Raw genomic sequence first — 19,363 nt, 5'->3', positions numbered from 1 at the left:
CACGGTGTAGGCCATGAAAACACAACACGGATTAAATTACTTATTTGCGATTATTTTTAAAGGCAAGAAGCCAGCCTTCACAATGGTACTCTCGCAAACAGCTCTCTTGAACGCCTGACAGTAATCTTTGCGTGACTCGGTGTGTTTGGATAAACATACGGTGAGCATGGATTTATCTACGTCAAGCTACATCGGTATATGGCAGCGAGCGTCTGGGCGCAGACATAACAGAAGCTGGTGATCTGTCAAGGCGCACATGTAGTTCTTCAGGTTGATAGTAAAATTCTCGGGTGTGTATTACGCTGTGCAATCGGCGTGCGCTCCGGAGGACGGGTGGAGTGTGGGGAGGAGGGTATGGTGGTGGACGTCTGCGTCGACGGGCTGCATTTCAATGAAGGACGGGCCAATGTAAATCACAGTCACAGCACATTGCAACTGCAATCCCACTTCGTGTCTCGCACACAAGCGGAGAAGCACGCGACAACCAAAAAGGCGCAAGTCTATGCTGCTACTGCTGATAACAGTACATAGCCACGTAGAGTAGTGTAAATCTACGCAGTCTACCTTATTTGAGTAATAAATCTGAGGAATTTCCTGCGAATCTACTTTGAGACAAGCCTTGACTGCATCAGATAGACTACCGCATTAAGGTAAGTAAACAAAGACATTCTTAACCATGACAGACGTTATCAGATGTTATTTTGAATTAAATGAAATAGCTGCACATTTTATTAGATAATTTGAAATTCTTGATTCGCATATTTTATTTCGTTAGACAGCTTTGTCTGTTCGTGACCGGCAAACATTAGCACAGTAGTGTGTATTGAACCGGTGATTGACTACGCATGACAAAATGTTTGCACTGAAAATCAGCGTAATAATAATTATGCTCAAACGAATTCATGATGTTTTCTAGAATTCCATTCATTGCTTACTGATGCTATTTCTCTAAATCAGACTTAGTTTACTCACAGTAGTCTAAGGTTTGAAATCCTAGTTAGCTGTCCTCAGGAAGAACTTGTATTTTCCACCCGGCATAACCTCACGAGGAATGCTGCGTTGGCATTTAATACAGGATACGTAGATCTATATTTCAAGAAGCTGTTCGTTATTATTATTGTTATTATTATTATTATTGCTATTTATAGTCTTCATCTTATCTGAGCTTGTTACTGCGTATACTGCTTGTAAAACAACGTGACAGACGCAGGGCGCGTTAAAGTCCATGGCTTACAAAACTACTCAGAACAAACTAATCTGTTTTTAAGAGTTATTTACAGACACACACACTTGGTGAGTCTTGTTATTTAGAGCAATATATCTGCGCAATGAAAACAACCCTCGTGGAACCCCTGATTCTGTTATTTTAATCTGACTAGCTAATACAGTTTTGTCTTATATTTATTTGTCAAACTGTTTTGCTGTTGCACTCCGTAGGTTCTGACATAAACGTAACGTCTTCGAGGAAATGGAGTTGGAGCATTTTGACGAGCGGGACAAAGCCCAGAGAGACAACCGTGGGGGTTCACGTCCGAACGGGTTGAGGAGTCCGACGCACAGCGCCCACTGCAGCCTCTACCGAACGCGTACCCTGAAAGCGCTGAGTTCGGAGAAGAAGGCGAAAAAGGTCCGCTTCTATCGGAATGGAGATCGCTACTTCAACGGAATTGTATACGCCGTCTCCCAGGACAGATTCAGATCGTTCGATGCTCTCCTGGCAGACCTAACCCGCGCTCTGTCTGACAATGTCAACTTGCCGCAGGGGGTTCGGACCATCTATGCGATCGATGGCTCTAAAAAGATCACCAGCATAGATCAGCTGGTGGAAGGTGAGTCTCGAAAGGTTTGATATGAGACTTAAAGTCCAACATTTGTTTAAAATGAATCATCCCACTTCTAGTTCCCTCTTCTTACTCACTCGGTCTTTTGAATGCTATTGGTTATTTTTGAACTCTTAATGATTGTGCAGCATATTAAATCACATGGCTTGGGTTTGATGGCAGTAATGTAAAGTAATCGCACAGTGAGCCAGACGTTCTGTGCATCGCTTGATATGGTCAAATGCTTCAGCTTGTTCTGAGCTGTGTCTCTGTACCATGCTCTGTTTGTGTGTGAGTCCTGAGCATTTCACAGTTGCTTGAGGATTCTTGAAATTCGCAGAACTCAAAGGAAGAGCAAAGAACCAAACAAAGAGCTAGCATTAGTGACAATTTCTGTTATTCTGCCAGTTTCATGTCGGTGGGCTGTGAAAAGCACAAGGTTTTGCTGATGCCTGCACAATAAGCTTAATGTCCCCCATCCGCATGCACCTTGTCCAGCGCTCCACTGTGCCAGGCAGTCATGTGCTCCATCACAACCATGAGCCGGTTCCAGACCAAAAGATACTCCATTTCAGAAAGAGGAGCAGAGACGAATGTTGGGAATTTGTGTGCAGTGTAAATGACATCATGTAGTCATGCTCTGAGCTCTCTGACACAGCAGGCTCAGTTTGTGCGCTTCCATGGGGACAGTTAGGTTGTGTGAGTTAAAGCGTGAAAGCTCAAAAGCTGGGCCAATATCAATAATTCACACTGCAGGCAGGGTGAAATTTGCTCCACTGAATGAGCTTATTGTTGTCATTGACTCAGCCTTTCCCTCCACATATTGAGAGAGGTAATCACTACATCTAACTGGCATACAATAATGTCTGTTTTTTTCTGTTCATAAAGAATGCTGTTCCTTTTGACTGTAAGTCCTCTGAGAATTGGCCTTCCATTTTCCCCCAGACCCAGCCTGTGTTTGAGTGTTTTGACGTTCTATGACCTTGAAGAGGAGTCAGTTGACAATATTGAAAGAATACAGGCTTAGACTAAGCACTTCGAAAATGGGACATTTCATTAATGAAGAAAGACCAATTAACCTCACTTTAAACAGTTTATTACATAATGTCTGCCTGCATGCTGTCAGAACTTTTCCATCCCATTAAGGCTCATTCATCTAATGCCATGTTGGATTAAATCATCAATGAATGTCAGGGGTCCATGCGCTAGTTAATAATTTATGAGTTTTCCGCTGTGAAGGGTAATGTATTTATCTGCTTGAATATGCCATTAGTCCGTACTGTGTTTACATCTTGATCTCAACAACCTCTGCACTTGCTTTAATCATAGCATTAAAGTGAAAAGTCAGAAGACTGCCTTTTGCAAGAGGGGTGTGCTGTATGTAGACCCTATATGAACAATCCCACAGTATTTTCCATGTGTATGTGATTTGCATTTGATTCTTTAATTAGTTTACTGTGCTAATTAATAGCACAGACCTTTCCTCTCAACCATTGTGTGGTTATTCTGTTGCAAAATGTCTGCCATTCACCGAATTGGGTGCTACAAATTAAGTTTTTGAGGAAGCTTTCCCCTTGTAAGGTGCTTTGACCTCCTTGAAATGGAATGGAAAGTGTTATATGAATATGTCTTATCATTCTATAAACTCTCTGTGTTATGACTTTGTCTACGGTATGACAATCTTTCAATTTTATCTTCACACAGACATCACTTCAGACAGATACGTTTCTTGCCATTTTGTTATGCTTTATATTGCATGGTCACAATTGTGCAGCTCTGTTATAATTACATTGATAAGCACCGTGTAACCTCAATGCAAGAATAAAGACATGATTGCATTTTTGTAATGGTTAGGATTGGCATTTAAGTTGCAGAAACAGGTGATGGTGCCAGTAGTGTCAATGTGATTGCAAGGAAAGGGAAAGCCAGTTTTCCATAGCGGGTGCTTTGTAAAAACATCAGTTAGAATACAGGTTACATTATAATGCCCATTCAATATGACATCACAAAATAATTCCTTGTCATTCACTTTTGTCGCAGAGGAGGCCATATGCTTGCCAGATGTAATACAGGCTAACTGTTAATCAGATCACCTGCATTGCCCTTGTGCAAACATATGACTGGTAATGGCCATCATGACTTTATGTAGTCTGACAATCTGTGTGTCCCAGAGGTGTCTGCTGGTGGTGGCATTGGGATGTGTCCCTGCAGTGTCACTGTGTTTGAGCTACTGCTGCCCTGTAGCTGTGGCTGAATACAGATATAATGTAAGATCGGAGCTCGTCCCAATTTCCATGCCGTGGGACAAGTTGACATCCCAGTGTGCTCTTTGACAGGATGCCAGGCCACCACAAAGCCATTATCCTAATCCCTGTCTGTAATGCGGAGTACCAATCAAAGAGGCAGTGGGCGCCGTTTCAAAAGTTGATTGAAAAGGTTGGGGATTTAACTCTCAAGTGCTAAGGCTGAAATAGCTGGCTTACAGGCAACCTGATTTTCTTACCGTGCACACAAACATGTAATGACCAAATAGCAGTGAAGCGGCCCTGCACGTGTCATGTCTGTGACGCACGTCCCTGAGACTGTAACGTTCAGCCCAGCGATGACCAATCTCCTCCCCCTCTCGGCTTCTTTACAGGTGAGAGCTATGTGTGCAGCTCCATAGAGCCTTTCAAAAAGCTTGACTACACCAAGAATGTCAACCCCAACTGGTCAGTCAACGTGAAGTCCCCTGCAGCCTCCCGGGCACCCCCCTCCCTTGCCAGCACCAAGGTGGGACCCTCAGAGGCCAAGAACAAAGACTTCATCCGGCCCAAGCTGGTGACCATCATCCGCAGCGGTGTCAAGCCACGCAAGGCTGTGCGGATTCTGCTCAACAAGAAGACGGCCCACTCCTTTGAGCAAGTCCTGACCGACATCACTGATGCCATCAAGCTAGACTCTGGGGTCGTCAAGAAAATCTACACCCTGGATGGGAAGCAGGTAGAAAGCTATACAGCATGCTCAGATTTTTGTTTTTTTTCTGTTTCTCACATATTTTTGTCCAGGGCTTTTCCTGGGTGAAGAACATGCCTGGTGGTTAGTGGTTGAGAATTGTTGGTTTGTGGAGGGCCTGTGATTTGCAAAGTTCTAAAGTGGCCTTCTGGGAGAGAGCTGAATTAAAAAAAAAGATGTGTGTCTGTGTGTGTTTGTATGTGTGTATTTGCAGGAGATTGTATTTCCTGTTGATGTCTTTGTGCAGCTGTTTTCTGCTCAGATTATTATTACTTCTCTAATCAAGATGCAGACACATCAGAAAGCAGTAGGGGGTCTCTTTCTGCTTTACTGATGTCTACCAAAGCAGAGTAAGTCATGGTGTTATTACCCTCAGTAACAGTTGTGGAGATAGATTTACATCAAGTGGACCCTGTCCACTGAGTACATAGCTACATCCTGGCCAAATTATCTGGTCTTGAATGTGCAGGTGCTCTGAGAATTGCCATTCAGATACTCTTACATTATGACATGACTCCTAAGATATGCAATTAGATGTTTGCTTCATAGAAATTCTGTGAAATACATGAACAAAAGCTTGCAGTTATCTGTAATGGAAAAATGATCAAAATGTTACACATGCCCACCTACTGTATGTACCTTATGTGGTAGGTTGCTAAATTATAATGAGGGAGTATTGGACTTGCTTTTTGAGTGGGGGAATGTGTGAATTTCTTCTCAAACATGCTGAAGCTGCAGCTGCTTGCAATTGTGTGAACGCTGAAGCTGTGAACACTTGCTAAGACTTACTAATTAAGTTTACATCATTGCCAAATTAGTTCTCATATATTTCTTGGATCTGGCCAATGTGATGATAACAGCAGGTACATTTGTACATTGCATAGATGATTGTACACATTTTTATAAACTCATCTGTGTGTCTGCTATGCATTTGATGGAAGGCAAATATGATGAACACCTTGGGAACCTTTTCAGCTGGAAATCCGACAGGGAGAGAGACCAGAAGCCTGACTCAGACAGCTCGTGAGCGAGAGCGAGCGAGTATGAGACAGAGGGAGGGGGGTATGAATGAGTCTAAGGCCTTGCCTACGCAGTTTCTATATCTGCTGCAGCCTCAAAGAAGAGACCGAAATAGCACTGAGTTTCTCTGTGTGGATATTCCACCCACCTCTCCTTGGCTGTCTTTCACCCGCCAATCCTGAGCCGACATACAGCACACAGAAACATGAACAGACACGCGCACATAAAAACACACACAAGCACACACAGATACACACATGCTGATACAAGGCACATTTATGCAAATATATACACATGTACAGACACATTGACAAACACATGCATGCATACACACAGGCACAAATACACACACACACGCATGTACACACATACACATGCATGTACACACGTGCCCACACTGACATAGATGTGTGTAGACACCAATGCACACATAAAGACAACCACAGCACCCACACCACATTGTTCTGACAGGCACTCACTACCAGTTCTCCACTGGTAAATTTCTAGTCACACATTTCAGTCTACTTCATTGTGGTGAAACCATCTGGATTGGTGTTCATCAAAAGATAAATGAAAAAGACAGAAACATTTGCATGTTTTTGTTCTTCGTCTCACCTCTGATCTTAGGATGAGCTTGGCTAAAATCTACAGCAGTCACCAAGAGGTGGGATTTCATTAACATTAGCAGCCCCCCCCCCCCCAAAAAAAAGCAGGTCAGACTGTTCCCGTTACCAGCACCAGACAGCAGTGACGCACAGTGTCCGTCCTTATTCTCCCATCTCCCTTGGTTGCCCCATCTGTTTTATTGGTCATTTAAATGATGTGGTCTTTATCAGATGTGTCTGGGCTGTCATGGTCAAGGTTAAAACAGTGGTGTTCTGTTTAAAGACTGTATTGCACACTCCTGGGACATCTCTGAGGTCATCAATTTAGTAAGTTAGAAGCATAGGATATCCTCCATTTCCTCTGTCCTCACCACTGTGCTTCTGACTGCTCTGGGGTTTGGAGAATCTTTGCATCCTGGACTCTTTCATATGTCGTACAAGTGTAGATCTCCGTAGTCTGCCTGCCTAGTCCTGTGGATGGAGGCCACCTGCACATGCCAACCCAGTTCATTCAGTAATCATTTCTGATGTAGACACTTAAATTCTCTTTTCACTTCTGGGATTATTATTGAATCACAATTTTCAAGCTTGAAAAGCTCCTGGTTTACAGCTGTCACGGAACAGGGTTTGGGAGCTGTCCATAAACTGTTTCCCCACATTTTAGCCAATTGCTGGAAAGGCCCAGAAGTTAGGTTTAACTACCAACAAGAAAAAGTGTATGTTTAAAATTTTCTCTCAAGAAAGTGTCCTAGGAGTATACACGGAAGTCCAAAAGTCGTGGCCTAAGAAAACCGAGAGATTAGGATGTCTGATTTTTCTCATTTTCACGTATAATTAGGGTTTACACGACCCTCTTGCTTACAATTTGATATTGCACAATGGAAAGCTGAATTAAGAGGCCACAGCCTCATCCCCCCTGCAGAAAGGGAAAGAGGGTTACGTAACAGGATATTAGGTTGGTGTTATTTATATCCTGCTCATTGATTGGGTCTTCAGGCATGCTACATGCAGCAGCTGGAATTTCAGAGAAAGCGACTGCATGTGAGGAAGAGCGAGACCGAACGGAGAGTGTCTGATCTTCTTCTCTGGTGTAGAAGTGATGTTTGAGCTGGAGGGGGGCTGTTCTGCGGATCCCCCCCCTCCCGTAAGTATGCAGCATTGGCGTCGCTTTGTGGGAGGTGACTGCTGGGTGTGCGCAAAACAGCCTCCCCGAGAGCCTCACTCCCCACTGATCTGACTGGCGGGATGAGTCCCCGCTCATACACATTGCTGTGGTGCAGGGAATAGAACCATATGATGCCCTGTCACATCTGTGTCTACCAGCCATTACTGCTGTTTGTATATGGACATTGACTCAGCAAAAAAAAATGATATTCCCAAGTTTAAGTGGTGTTGATAAGAAGAATAAAAATGAAGCGATGAATACTATATGTTCAATTTACAGCTCAATGTGAGACTGAAAGACAGAAGACAGAGCATATAATTTCAGAGTACATTCAAAAAACACTGAATATCTTCCTAACATGGACAGTTTGGCAGGTTAGGGAGGGAGAGAGAGGAGAGAGCTCTTTCACATTGTTCAACATGCTGTTCCTTAGAGACTTCATGTCATTATGTGGTTAAAACAATCCGCATCCAATGAAGATGTCTGTCAAAAAGAAGTAGGTTTCCAGGCCTGGAAATATACCCCCTAAAGCACTACCACATGTTGTTAACCTCTGAAATGAGGTCATACAGTAGATTTTTTATTTTATTTATTTTTTTGGATTCACTGTTCTCCTCGGTGTTTGGTGGATCACAGGAGAAAGTCACCTTCCATTCACAGGTAAAATCACCAAATGGGTAGAAGAGTGTACAAACTAAAGGAAAAACAATATAAAAACTTGTGTTGGAGTTAATCACCAAGACCTTATTACCCCAACCTAACACCCCTGTCCCCATCCAGTGCCAAACGTTAGATGGAGATCATGATCATATATAACTGCTTGGCCAGTTTCTATGGTGATGTGGTTGCTGTATCAGGTTGCCTAGGAACAGTTTCTGTTGTGGGAATGTGCATCGGTGATGTCATACGGGCCAATGATGGAGTGAGGGAGGCTTGGGGCTCAGGGCCCTCTCAGACTAATTACTGAGATAGACCGCAGCAAAGTGGATTAGGCCACGGTCACGGCTCTGCTATAATTATCCACTAAGCAGCTATCCACTCACCACCAGGACAAACCGACACTGCAGCCACAGTCTCCAGAATATGCCTGGAGGTGATGGAACACATGCACACACACACACACACACACACACAGGTGACTGTTGGGCGGTAGCCATTGCATATATTTTTCTACGTTTACCAACGTTAGCTTCAGAATTTACTTTGATGGTACTCATTGGCTTGTACTTTGGTTCAGGAAGAGTGGATTTTTGAGACGTTGTCAAGTCATTTGCTATCCTTGGTTGAACACGCAGTGTGTTGGTCTGTAGCCTTGATTTCATGACTGGTTAAGATCCCTTAGAAGAGCAGTGTGGATGGAGCCATAAAGACCCTGCCTGCTGTCTCCTCTGCTGTGCTGAATTGGGTTGATGGCTTTGGTTGTGAGGACTAAGTGCTTTTGCATTAGGGATTCTAAGAAGTCTGTGCTATTGGCCCACTCACTCATTTCTCCACTGCCAGCTCACTATTGTTTTCATGGGCTTTTACCCTCCGTTTAATTAGCACACGCTGGGCATCTGCGCTCCCATTGGTAAGCTGGCCTAGAAGCACTGGGGTTAGCATATGGTCTGACTGACTTCCCTTGGTCAGCATTTGCGTCAAGCTGGGACTTCATCCAAAATGGGGGAAAAAAAGTTTGAGTTGCTACACTGGCCTTGAACAGAAAGCTCTGCGCAAGTTTTATGTGTAATAATTTCAGGTTTGTTAGCTGACTGTTTTTTTCCATTTTAAAATGTTCACAGCCCTACCCTTTCAATGTGATTTCTTTTGTTCAATGCTCTTCCGTTTGTTCAAACTGTAACAGTGAACTGCCATTTTTGATTTTTTGCAAAGATCGATTCCCCTCATCGGATCACGGCATTAAAATCCCAGTGATTAAGTCTGGCCTGCTTGTCAGTCTCATTGAGGTGGGATACGCTGCTGGTAGGTGATAAGCTGCAGCAGGTAGTTGGCCGGTTGCAGCACCCAGTTCTGTGCAATTCTGAATGAAGGTTCAGCAGCAGTGGGACATTGTCACTTTTATGTATGAGATGACACAGTAATAGTATTATACATGCTATGTCAATGGCTCCTGTCAAAACAAGTATCACTTCTTAGCCAAACGCATGTGTCTGGCTGTGGGTTTTATTTATCATTTTGCATTTAGTTTTGAAAGTAGGCATTTTTAAGGGAAAGATTATTTTCATTTCAGTGAGTCATGCCTTTCAGGTTCATCACTGCATGGAGTCATTCAGCTGAAGAGGACCTTTCTGCGTGGAAATGAGTTGTGAATTTGTTCTTTTCCCGGGTGGGCTGTGCTTATTCTACGCATCATGTGTCGAGCCTGGGGGAAGTCCTTAATGGGGTTTGTGCTGCCCAGTATAGCAGGTCACAAACCATTCCAGGGGCTGATATACTATTACTGTTGACATGACCTTAAGCTGACCATGAGTTCCAGAAGTAAATCTTCATTTGTTATGAGGAAGTGCCCAGGGGTTAGTTCTCTGTCCCAGCAGCTTGAATGTGGAATAGAGGGTGTCTGCTTCTGTTTTTTCATAAGGTCAAGAGATGCAAATCTATGTGCTAGACCTCCCCATGTCAGACAGTTCAGTTCAATTCCATTTTGGTTTGTCTTTATTTTTCTGGCTGTTTTTGCCTCCCCAGCACTGCAGATCTATTTTCATCACAAATGGATCCCCTCCACTGAGGGCCCTCACTGCCCCACCCACTTGTTTCTGAGAACAGCCACACAGTACTGAAGATGATGAGTTTTAGGGTCTTAAGCTGATTTTACAGCAGGATTTTATCTTGGGTCTGGTGCCTCTCGGCTGAGCTGGAGCACATTGGTGTGGTTCTTGGAAAAGGAGGAAAGGATAAGAGCGAGTGTGTGTGAGTTTGGGTCTGTGTGAGTGTGAATAGTGGTTGAGAGTTTTTTTTTTTGTGTGTGTGGAAACAGCCTATGCTGGGCTGCGGGTGTTTGTTGTGTGATGTGTGGCATCAGTAGCTGCAGTATCATTGCGAACCTCTGACTGCATCTGTAGGATAGAACAGGGCCAACGCTCCCCCCCCTCCAAAAGAAACAAACACCCATCATTTAATGAAGCCACTCAGTGCCCAGCACAACACAGCCTGCCCAAGCACCAAGCCCAGCTGGAACGCTAATTGCTGTTTGCCTATTCTGCAGATTTGGAAGACAGGCCTATATTTACAAAGAGAAGAGAAGTTAGAAAATGGGAGTGAATGTTAATTGCATACGTGTGCACAGACTCTGAAGACAAGTTCGTTTCCTCTGGAATTTAATTAATTGTTACCAGCATTACTACTGTTGCTGAAGGCAAGATTAAAAATTCTGCCTTCTATGTACATTCAATTCACTGAAGTTATGCAATACTTTCTTTTCTCTTGCACATCCTCTCTACAGAACATCATTTTATAGGTCTAGTCACTTAGTCACTGTTGAAGATTTAGTGCTTTCTAATGCTCTGAAGCCATTCTCCATGGCTTTTGATTCTTTGTTTATTTACTGACTAAGTTTTAAGATGTCACTTTCTTGTCAGACACTTCTCAATCAACACCACTGGTGTTAATGGGGAGTCAGCATCTGTTGCCACGTCCATTGCAAATTCATTTGTATTTCCCTGACTGTAAATAAAGTCACATTCACATGTTTTGGCATCATTTGAGCCTCTAATTCAAGACATTACTATTCAAGTGTGATAAATGTCTATTCTGGGCTGTACGTGGTCTTGGTGACAGCTTGTTTTTGTGTGTGTCCATCAGATGACGTTTGGATAGGATATAAACTCGCTGTAATCCCCTGGGGAGGGTCTCCTCATAGGCGTTTGCAGTAAGAGACACAAGGCTGGAGAGAAATTGCCTGCATGGGAAAGATTATAACAGATTAAAATGCAGCTGCTTCTGGGCTTTTGGTTTTATTCATGAAGGAGCTTGTATATTTTCGGTCTGCTTAGCACACTGTTTCCCAGCCCTGATCCATGGGGTACACTGTGACTGCCATTTTTCCATTCCAACTGCTTTTAATTAATTAGATTTGATTTAGTGCACATTGACTTGTGTTTATTATCTGTTGACAGCCCACTGTAAATTGTATCTGAAAGATTTGTGCTGCTGTAGATGTGGCAGTGCTGGTAGAAACAGACAAGGTTTATTCAGCATATTTTCTTGAGATGTGCATCCTTAAACAAATTCAGGGAAACTGTCTCAGGGAAGTGTAATAAGTTGTTCAATCAACTGCATTAATCCCTAAAACAGTTAATTGATTAAAATTAATTAATTACTCAATTAAGAAATACGCTAATCTATGTCACTGATTTATTTAATTGGTGCCAATGAACAGAGAAAAGTGGAAGAAATGTATATGACGGAAAGAGAAGTGGGTGATGCAGAGCGGCTGTAAGGAGATGCTGAGGGGGCGTGAGAGAGAGAGAGAGAGAGAGGGGGAGTGACAGACAGGTGGAGAGGGGGAGTGAAAGAGTGGGAGAGAAAGACGGAGCGTGAGTGAGAGGCAGTGAAGTGGAGGGGGTGGCAAAGAGGCAGGCAGAATGAGGGGGAGAAACATGCCATCTGTGGATGCTTATGGATATTAAGGTAGCTCTGCGTTGATTTCAAACCCTCTTCTGTGCATCAGGTCTCAGACGGAGAAAAAAACTGCAGGGTTTTCGGTGTTTCTCTATCCTTCTCCGTGGCCTGGAATCCATCTTGCGTAATCACACTGTTACACAATGGCCCTCATAGTCTCTGGGCTGTTGACATGCAGGGTTTAAGAGATCAGGATTGGTGGTAATGCATCTGAAGGAGCAGCACTGTGAGCACAGGGAGGCTCAAGCAGGAGCTTGTCATTGGGGCTGTTTTGTGGTGTTTCCCAGCTGGCCTCTAGAATAACTTGGTTAACATGCTATACTCATGTCAGCCACTGCTATCCAAATGTAAAGGCGGCGCTCCAAATATGCCAATGATTCAGCACTCAGCAGAGTACTTGTAGGCTATGGTTTGGAGACATTGCCAAAGACGGTCTCCAGTGAAGACTTTGTAGTAAATGAGATACAGAATCAAGGAGGGACCCTCTCCAAGGGTGAGTTAGCTGTGTGTTACAGAGGTGACTGCATGTAGGGAGTGTAGGCCATGTGTCTGGGCATGTTTAAATATAGCTCTGACTGGGGCTTGGGATTGTTGGCTCAATGAGCGTCAAGCCAATCACACACAAATTCAGTTACGCAGTGTGTGTGTGCCTTATATTCACATAGGTGGATACTCGTCCTCAAAGGTGTTGCCGCAGTGTTTGAACATGATTACGTAATGGGATTCTAAGATCAGAAGACTTTTATGAAATGGTTAGAGGCAGATGCTGCAGTTTTGGTGTCAAGGCTTAATTTCTGTTTGGATCGAAAAGCAGCCAGCTTATGTAATTCAGCATGCTGACTTTCAAATTCGCTTCGAAGGACTTTATGGTTTCCAGATGTCTGCAATGACGTGGTTGAACATGCATCATGTAATGCATGCCTCTGTAGTTTTTATTAACATGGGGAATCCCAATCCAAGCAGGTGATTAAAAAATGTGAGAGTAACATTGGCCACTGGAGGAGAAAGCTCTTTGTGCCTTCCCCACCTCACTCCTGCTCACACACACCCGGTTGGTCAAGATGCCAGTTTCCTCTGTGGCTTTACCCACACAAGCAGCTGGTGTTTACTGACCCCTGATTAGATTAAAATGTGGCCTGATTATTCCAGGTCTCTGCTTTTGTTCTTAATGGGAAAGAACAAGGCTGAAAGCAGATTTGATCCAATTAGAGGAAATCTGTCACTGAGGAGTGAGGGGAGATGGCTCAAGGTTTTGGGAAAATGCCGAAACATGCCATTTCAGATATGGGACAGGAAGAAAGAGCATTTCATTATACTGCTGGTGACTTTGGTGTGAACTGCCTTAAGGTGAGGCCAGCGCCCACCAGACTGGGCTGACAGTGGGCTGGTTGTCCTTGTGGGAGCGGAGAGCAGATGATGCTTGTTCCGAGAGCATATGGAGGGGAGATGCGGTGCTGACTCAGTCCCTCCCCTTCCTCGGACCGTGTCTCCATGGACACGCAAGGCCTGAGCTGTAAAATGCAAGCCAGCCCAAAGCTGGAGAAACGCACACTATTGCAAACACCTGCCCGCGATTATACATAAACACACGTTCACTCACAAATCCGTGTAGGCTGTCAAGCTCACCCACACTTTCTACAATACACGTCTACAATATACCCATGCACCTAGGAACTGTGTTGGCATACATGCTGACAAACACCCCTTCACACAGATGCACATTCACCCACATATGTACACACACACACACACAAAATGTACAAATTAAGTCTAATTAAACACAAAAACATTATGTATACAAACATTCAAATCACTTCACATGATTGGCACTTGTTCTGCTGTGAATTCTGAAACCCATCTATGGACATACACATATATAATCTCAGACACGTGTGGGAGTATAACCTTGTGTAAGCACACATTTATGGAAAACAAATGCAGCTCATTATGTAAGATGTCATTTTGGGTTGCTGTGTACAGTTGACATATACATAATAACATGAAAGATGGCAGGCATGTGTGGTATATAATAAGATAGAGTTGGCATAATTGGCCTGTCTGCCTCAGCTGCTTAGTAGGGTAAGGCTGGTGTGTTGAAACATGACTGTATATGTGCCATTGCTAAGTACTCCGTCTGTAAAGGGCAGCTGTTTCTCTAAGGGTTTGTCTGAACCGAGAGACCTCTAGCATGCTTCAAAACTCTGCATGAGGTCAGTAATATAAGTGTAAATGTAAATGAAAGATTGGATTTTGACTCATGAGTCTCTAGTTCTTGAGTGCAGCTGAAGGGCCATTATGAGCCCAGCCTGGAGCTTATAGTAGCAGCCTCCAGCTAGCATACTGTGTAATGTTACAAAAACATCGCTTTAACGTTGTAGCAATGTTGCTTCAGCCATATGTGACATTGTGAGAGCATTGCTTGTTAGCTGATGTGACGTGGTAGATGGTATTGCGGAGAACAACATATTATGGCAGTAAAATGAATATGGGTAAATGACAGTACCATGAAGAATATGTAAGAGTCAGTCAACATAGTTGACCCGTGGGACAAGAAGAAGAAAGTAAGTCACCAGAAGCAAGTTTATGAAGCAGTTATTGGGATGACCTCCTCTGACAGTGTCAGCGCCAAAAAAGACAAAGCTGTACATTCATAGACATCCATATTTCATGGTTGTGATACCATGAAAGCATTTTAAAAGCATTTCCAATTCTAGCTTTAATCCCCTTGTGAAATCATTCGCACAAACACTTCTTTTTGAATACAACACACTTTTTAAATCTCTCTTGGTCATTTCATTTCCATTTATGTCTGTCAAAGCTTGCCCCAGCCCTAATTTCCCCGTGCGTCTGTATGTTTTCATCTTTGCTTTTACGCATGGCCCCGTTTGCCCTTCCCATAATGAAGTCCGCCAGACAGGAGATCGTTTTCATTTTTTGGCAACAGCTAGTCTTAGTCCATAAATATAAGCTTGTGGAAACTTAATTTAAAATCACTAAAAGTCAATGCTTAAACAATGAGAAGCAATTTCAGACAGTGCTAGCTTTTTGGAGAAAAAAAATCTGTAAAAAATGCTTTGTCATTGTCTTATAAGGGAGACTGACAGGCAACAAGCATTATGGAATTTTGAGTAATAGGAGAGATTCAGAACCATGGATAGCTCCTCAGGGCTCCTCTCCATTAGAATCATTTAAGCTGTCTCCCTCCAGGGTGAACTGACCTCTTCCCCAGCTAAAGAAGCCAGCCTTCAATAAACAAAAAAGGCAGGGCTTATGTGCTCAAAAAATTGTCTTTTTTGTTATTTGACACAGATTGTAATGTAATCCCATGGATTCATTTTGGCATATATTCGGTCCTAAACATGCAACAGTATGTGAAGAGACCAAATCTGAAATGCCTAAAAAGGAACCACAAGTTACAATTCAGTTCTGCTAGCTCGTAGGCAAAGTATAAAATTCCTTATGCCATGATACATGATCTATATATGTCAGTTAGTCTAATAGCAAGTGTTCTCCTTCTCTTGTTCATTGATCGTTACAGGCAGGGATTTATCACCCATAAATTTTAACCCCAGATGGTGGAGCCTATAATCTGACTATAGTTAGTACCAGCAGTATCCCTGATTTGTCCATGGTTACAGTCCCCTCCCAGAACATGGGGGCTACAAAGCAGAGAGAAAGCAGAGAGCCAGGGGTCTCAGTGCTACCAACAGGGAATGGGAGGAAGTCAGCTCAGACCCCCCCCCCCCCCCATTCACCGCAACCCCCTCATTGTTGCCTGTGCTGCATGGTGGAACTGGGGGGAAAAAAGTCTGTAGGTATAAATCTTCAGCTTTTGTTGTCTGTCGTGAAGAAGTTGAAGGAGCCTTTTGAATTGCTGTTGGCTAACTGAGTGAAAGCGGGGGAACAGAGATTAGAGCACTGTTGACAGCGGGTCCAAAAAAGGCTCGGGCCCCTCTCGCTGTCTCAAACAGCTGGGCAGCCGTCTGTCCGGTCTCCGTGGCAACCGCTCCCTGTCCCACTCTGGCTGTGTAAACAGGACAGGGAGCACAGCGCCAGGGGGACGACGGATGCAGTGCGCTGAACCTCCAGACCTGATGGGTCTGAAATAAAGGTCTGGGCCGGCCTGCAGCTGTGCCCTGCTGGCTGCCAGATGTCAGGTGTTGGAAATTAAGGTTCAGGCAAGCGGAGTGGAGCCTGGAGTGTTTCCTGTGTTTCGGAGAGCATATTTCCGTACGGTAAGGTGACTGCCGCTGTTTATTTTGCTGGCTGGCATTATTCCGGAAGGAGAAGTGGAACAGTACATTTGCCTCTGAATCAGCAGTGCATCACCAGCCTTCCACAGAAGGGGCTGGGTGGTACGCCTGTTCCACAGGAAGACTGAGGGCTTTCCAAAGGGATGGCGTGGAAGCCATGCATGAATCAGTGCTCCATTTATATAGCACTGCTCTTTAAGGATGTATCTCACTGCTGTTTGGGCCCAGACCTGTCAATCAGGGACACAGGGTTTATAATTAAATTGAAATAAAACCCACACAGAGCAGAATTTACCTTTTTTTGAGGAAAAAATGAACCCTTCGAAGAGTGAGTGTGACTGCATTCGTTGCCCTGTTTTGCACATGTCAATAATGGAGTGAAAACTCAAATTCATTAAATTTTGTTAGTGTGATATTTGTCATGGGTCCCACAATATCACAACAGATCAAAATTTGGGTTTTTAAACGACCTCAAAATTCAAGTTTCATGAATGCATGGTCTCCTGGGGTTGGTTGTTTTGCTTAGCCATGGGAAAGATGTCCTTCGCCTGCGCCAGCTTTTAAAATTGCCATTTTGTTGTGCTGTGCGCCAGCCAGGCAGAGCTCCTCATCAAAGCGGATGGACAGCAGTGAGCCCTGGCCACACTGTGCGCTGTGTTTGAGTGGACGGATGTGTTTGCCTGTAGCAGCATGGCAGCTCCGGTGCCAGCTCTGCCCTCTGGGTGGAAGATGAAGGAGGAACAGAAGGCGCTGTCATTCCTCCCTTCTGAAATCGCTCAGCGCTTGCTCCCTGCGTCAGACAGCCCTCAACCTTCTGTTCCCCCGCTGTGACTATTTTTACCTGCTGGACGAATCTATCAGATTCAGTCTGGAGGAAGTGTCACAGCTCTCTGTCGAAGACATTCTCCAGCTCCTAGCTTTCCCTACAAAAGATGTGTTAACAAACCCGTATGTGAAAGTGACATCTGACATCTAGCAGTGACTTATTTTGGCTCCTTTTTAGTTGGCTAAATGCAGTTCTTTGTGATCAGGAAGAAACATACTTAGCTCAGCAAATGAAACCATGTTTTGTGTGTGTGTGTGTGTGTGTGTGTGTGTGTGTGTGTGTGTGTGTGTGTGTGTGTGTGTGCGCGTGTGCATGCGTGCGTGCGTGCATGCGTGCACACACACACACGTACATATTTGATTCTGTATTTTACCCTTTTTCCAGTCATGAAGAGAATAGGCCAAGCTTATGGGATACATCTTGCTCTTTCAAATATTGCATTTTTATTTCACTTCTTGAACCTGTTCTTGCTGTCCATAATGTTGCTAGCTGTGTTGTTCTCATATTCAGGTTTCCTCTGTTGCCTGGAAACTGTTTGTCTTGCACACTTCTCCTGGTTTTTTCCCCCTGTTTATGCTGGTGCTAATTTTAGAGCTGTGATGAGCTTTAGAGCCAGTGGAGCTGTCCAAAGTGTTTCACTTGATTTGCAGGAAAAAAGGTGTGAAAAAGACAGCCGTTTGGAAGCTTACTTGGAATTTGCAGCTCCTTTATCTTTCTCTCTAAAGTTTAGAGTTGAAATTGTATCCTTCAGGCTGGTGGTACATTGCTGTTAAAGAGGGATGTTTTTTTCTTTTGATATGTTACTAATATACCACTTCAATAAATGTTCACATTATCCTTATGTTAATAATCTTTCAGCAAGTTAGAAAATTCAGATTCCTATGATGGACCAGCAGTAGTGCCATATCCACCTGCCCTGTCTTTTATGTCATCAGCACATTCCCTGATATCAGGAAAGTAGTCATGTTAGACAAAGCAGGCCCTGATGATAGTGTTCTTCAGAAGTGAAGGAACTTAATTTCATCACCACCATCCTCTAACACCCAGATCTTTTCACATGACAGCTGTTTTTACTGATCCTGGATCAGTCTGTCTCCATTGGCTATTACTGTATACAGTGCCCGTAGTGTACACACTTTGTGCTATCAACTTGCAGTGTTAATACTTCTTAGACTTCACCCTGTTTCCCTTGAAACTGGCCTAGGGTATTAATATTACTGATGAGTAATTGTCTTAAAAATAATAAAATAAAACATTTACCGATTGCTGGACATTATAGGCATTTTTGTTGCTAAAACATCACAACAACACAATGAGGCAATTACAGTGTGTCTGAGCAGGAGAACTTGCATGTACCACAGTGCAGGTACATTGGATTTCATTGTCAGGCTTTATGCATTTGATAGCTGCTCTGAGGGGAGAGTGATTTACATTTGACTGTAGACTGTTTAATAAACCCAGGCTATTGTTCTGCCCTTCCCCAAACACAATGATTAAAGCTGGCAAACTTTGCATTAGCTCTGATAATGGCAGGCTGATGTTATGTGCCAGAGTTGTGCATAGAAGTCTGGCATATATCATCATGACCATCTGTCTGTATTCAGTCACTCTTTCATGGAAATGAGTTTGCCTCACTAATAGCTGCGGATATTACAAACATCACTTCACTGTGCTGATCTGTCTTCTGTTAAAGCTGAGGTCACTTCTAGATAAGGCATCTGTCTGCAATCGAAATTTAGACATCATCCACAAAGTGAAGGAGAAAGACTGAATTTTCATCCTGAATCCTAATCCTGAGTGCTATATGCTTTTACAAGCCTTCATGGAGATTACTTTGTAATCCAACCAACACTACCATCTAGTGGTAAAGAGAGGAAGGACAGCAAGGCAGAAATGGCACAAAACGTTTATTTGCAATGTCTTGACTGTACCTCTTTTCGAAACGCCTCTTTATAAAACAGTAAAACATCTCATATTTTTTGTTCTGCTGCACAAAATAACATTTTATTAAATGCTTTCATTTTAGAGTTTTGAGATCATTTTTGAGACACAAACATTTCACA

At 43.5% G+C, this 19,363-nt stretch overlaps 1 protein-coding gene across 3 annotated transcripts in view; it reads left to right on the top strand.

Moving 5' to 3' along the window:
• Nucleotides 1-401: 401 nt before the first annotated feature.
• Nucleotides 402-19,363, top strand: part of dclk1a (doublecortin-like kinase 1a) — a 58,126-nt gene continuing 39,164 nt past the window's right edge. The window contains exons 1-3 of one of the 3 annotated variants that reach the window (XM_036524971.1): nucleotides 402-650; nucleotides 1,438-1,829; nucleotides 4,459-4,802. In XM_036524971.1, coding sequence (XP_036380864.1) covers nucleotides 1,469-1,829; nucleotides 4,459-4,802 — 705 coding nt within the window. In that variant the 5' untranslated portion in view covers nucleotides 402-650; nucleotides 1,438-1,468. The remainder of the gene's footprint in view (nucleotides 651-1,437; nucleotides 1,830-4,458; nucleotides 4,803-19,363) is intronic. The other 2 variants (XM_036524970.1, XM_036524969.1) reach the window with 2 other exon arrangements.

This window comes from Megalops cyprinoides, chromosome 3 (assembly GCF_013368585.1).
Source record: "Megalops cyprinoides isolate fMegCyp1 chromosome 3, fMegCyp1.pri, whole genome shotgun sequence".
Lineage (NCBI taxonomy): Eukaryota > Metazoa > Chordata > Actinopteri > Elopiformes > Megalopidae > Megalops > Megalops cyprinoides.
This window is presented reverse-complemented; position numbering and strand designations above follow the sequence as displayed.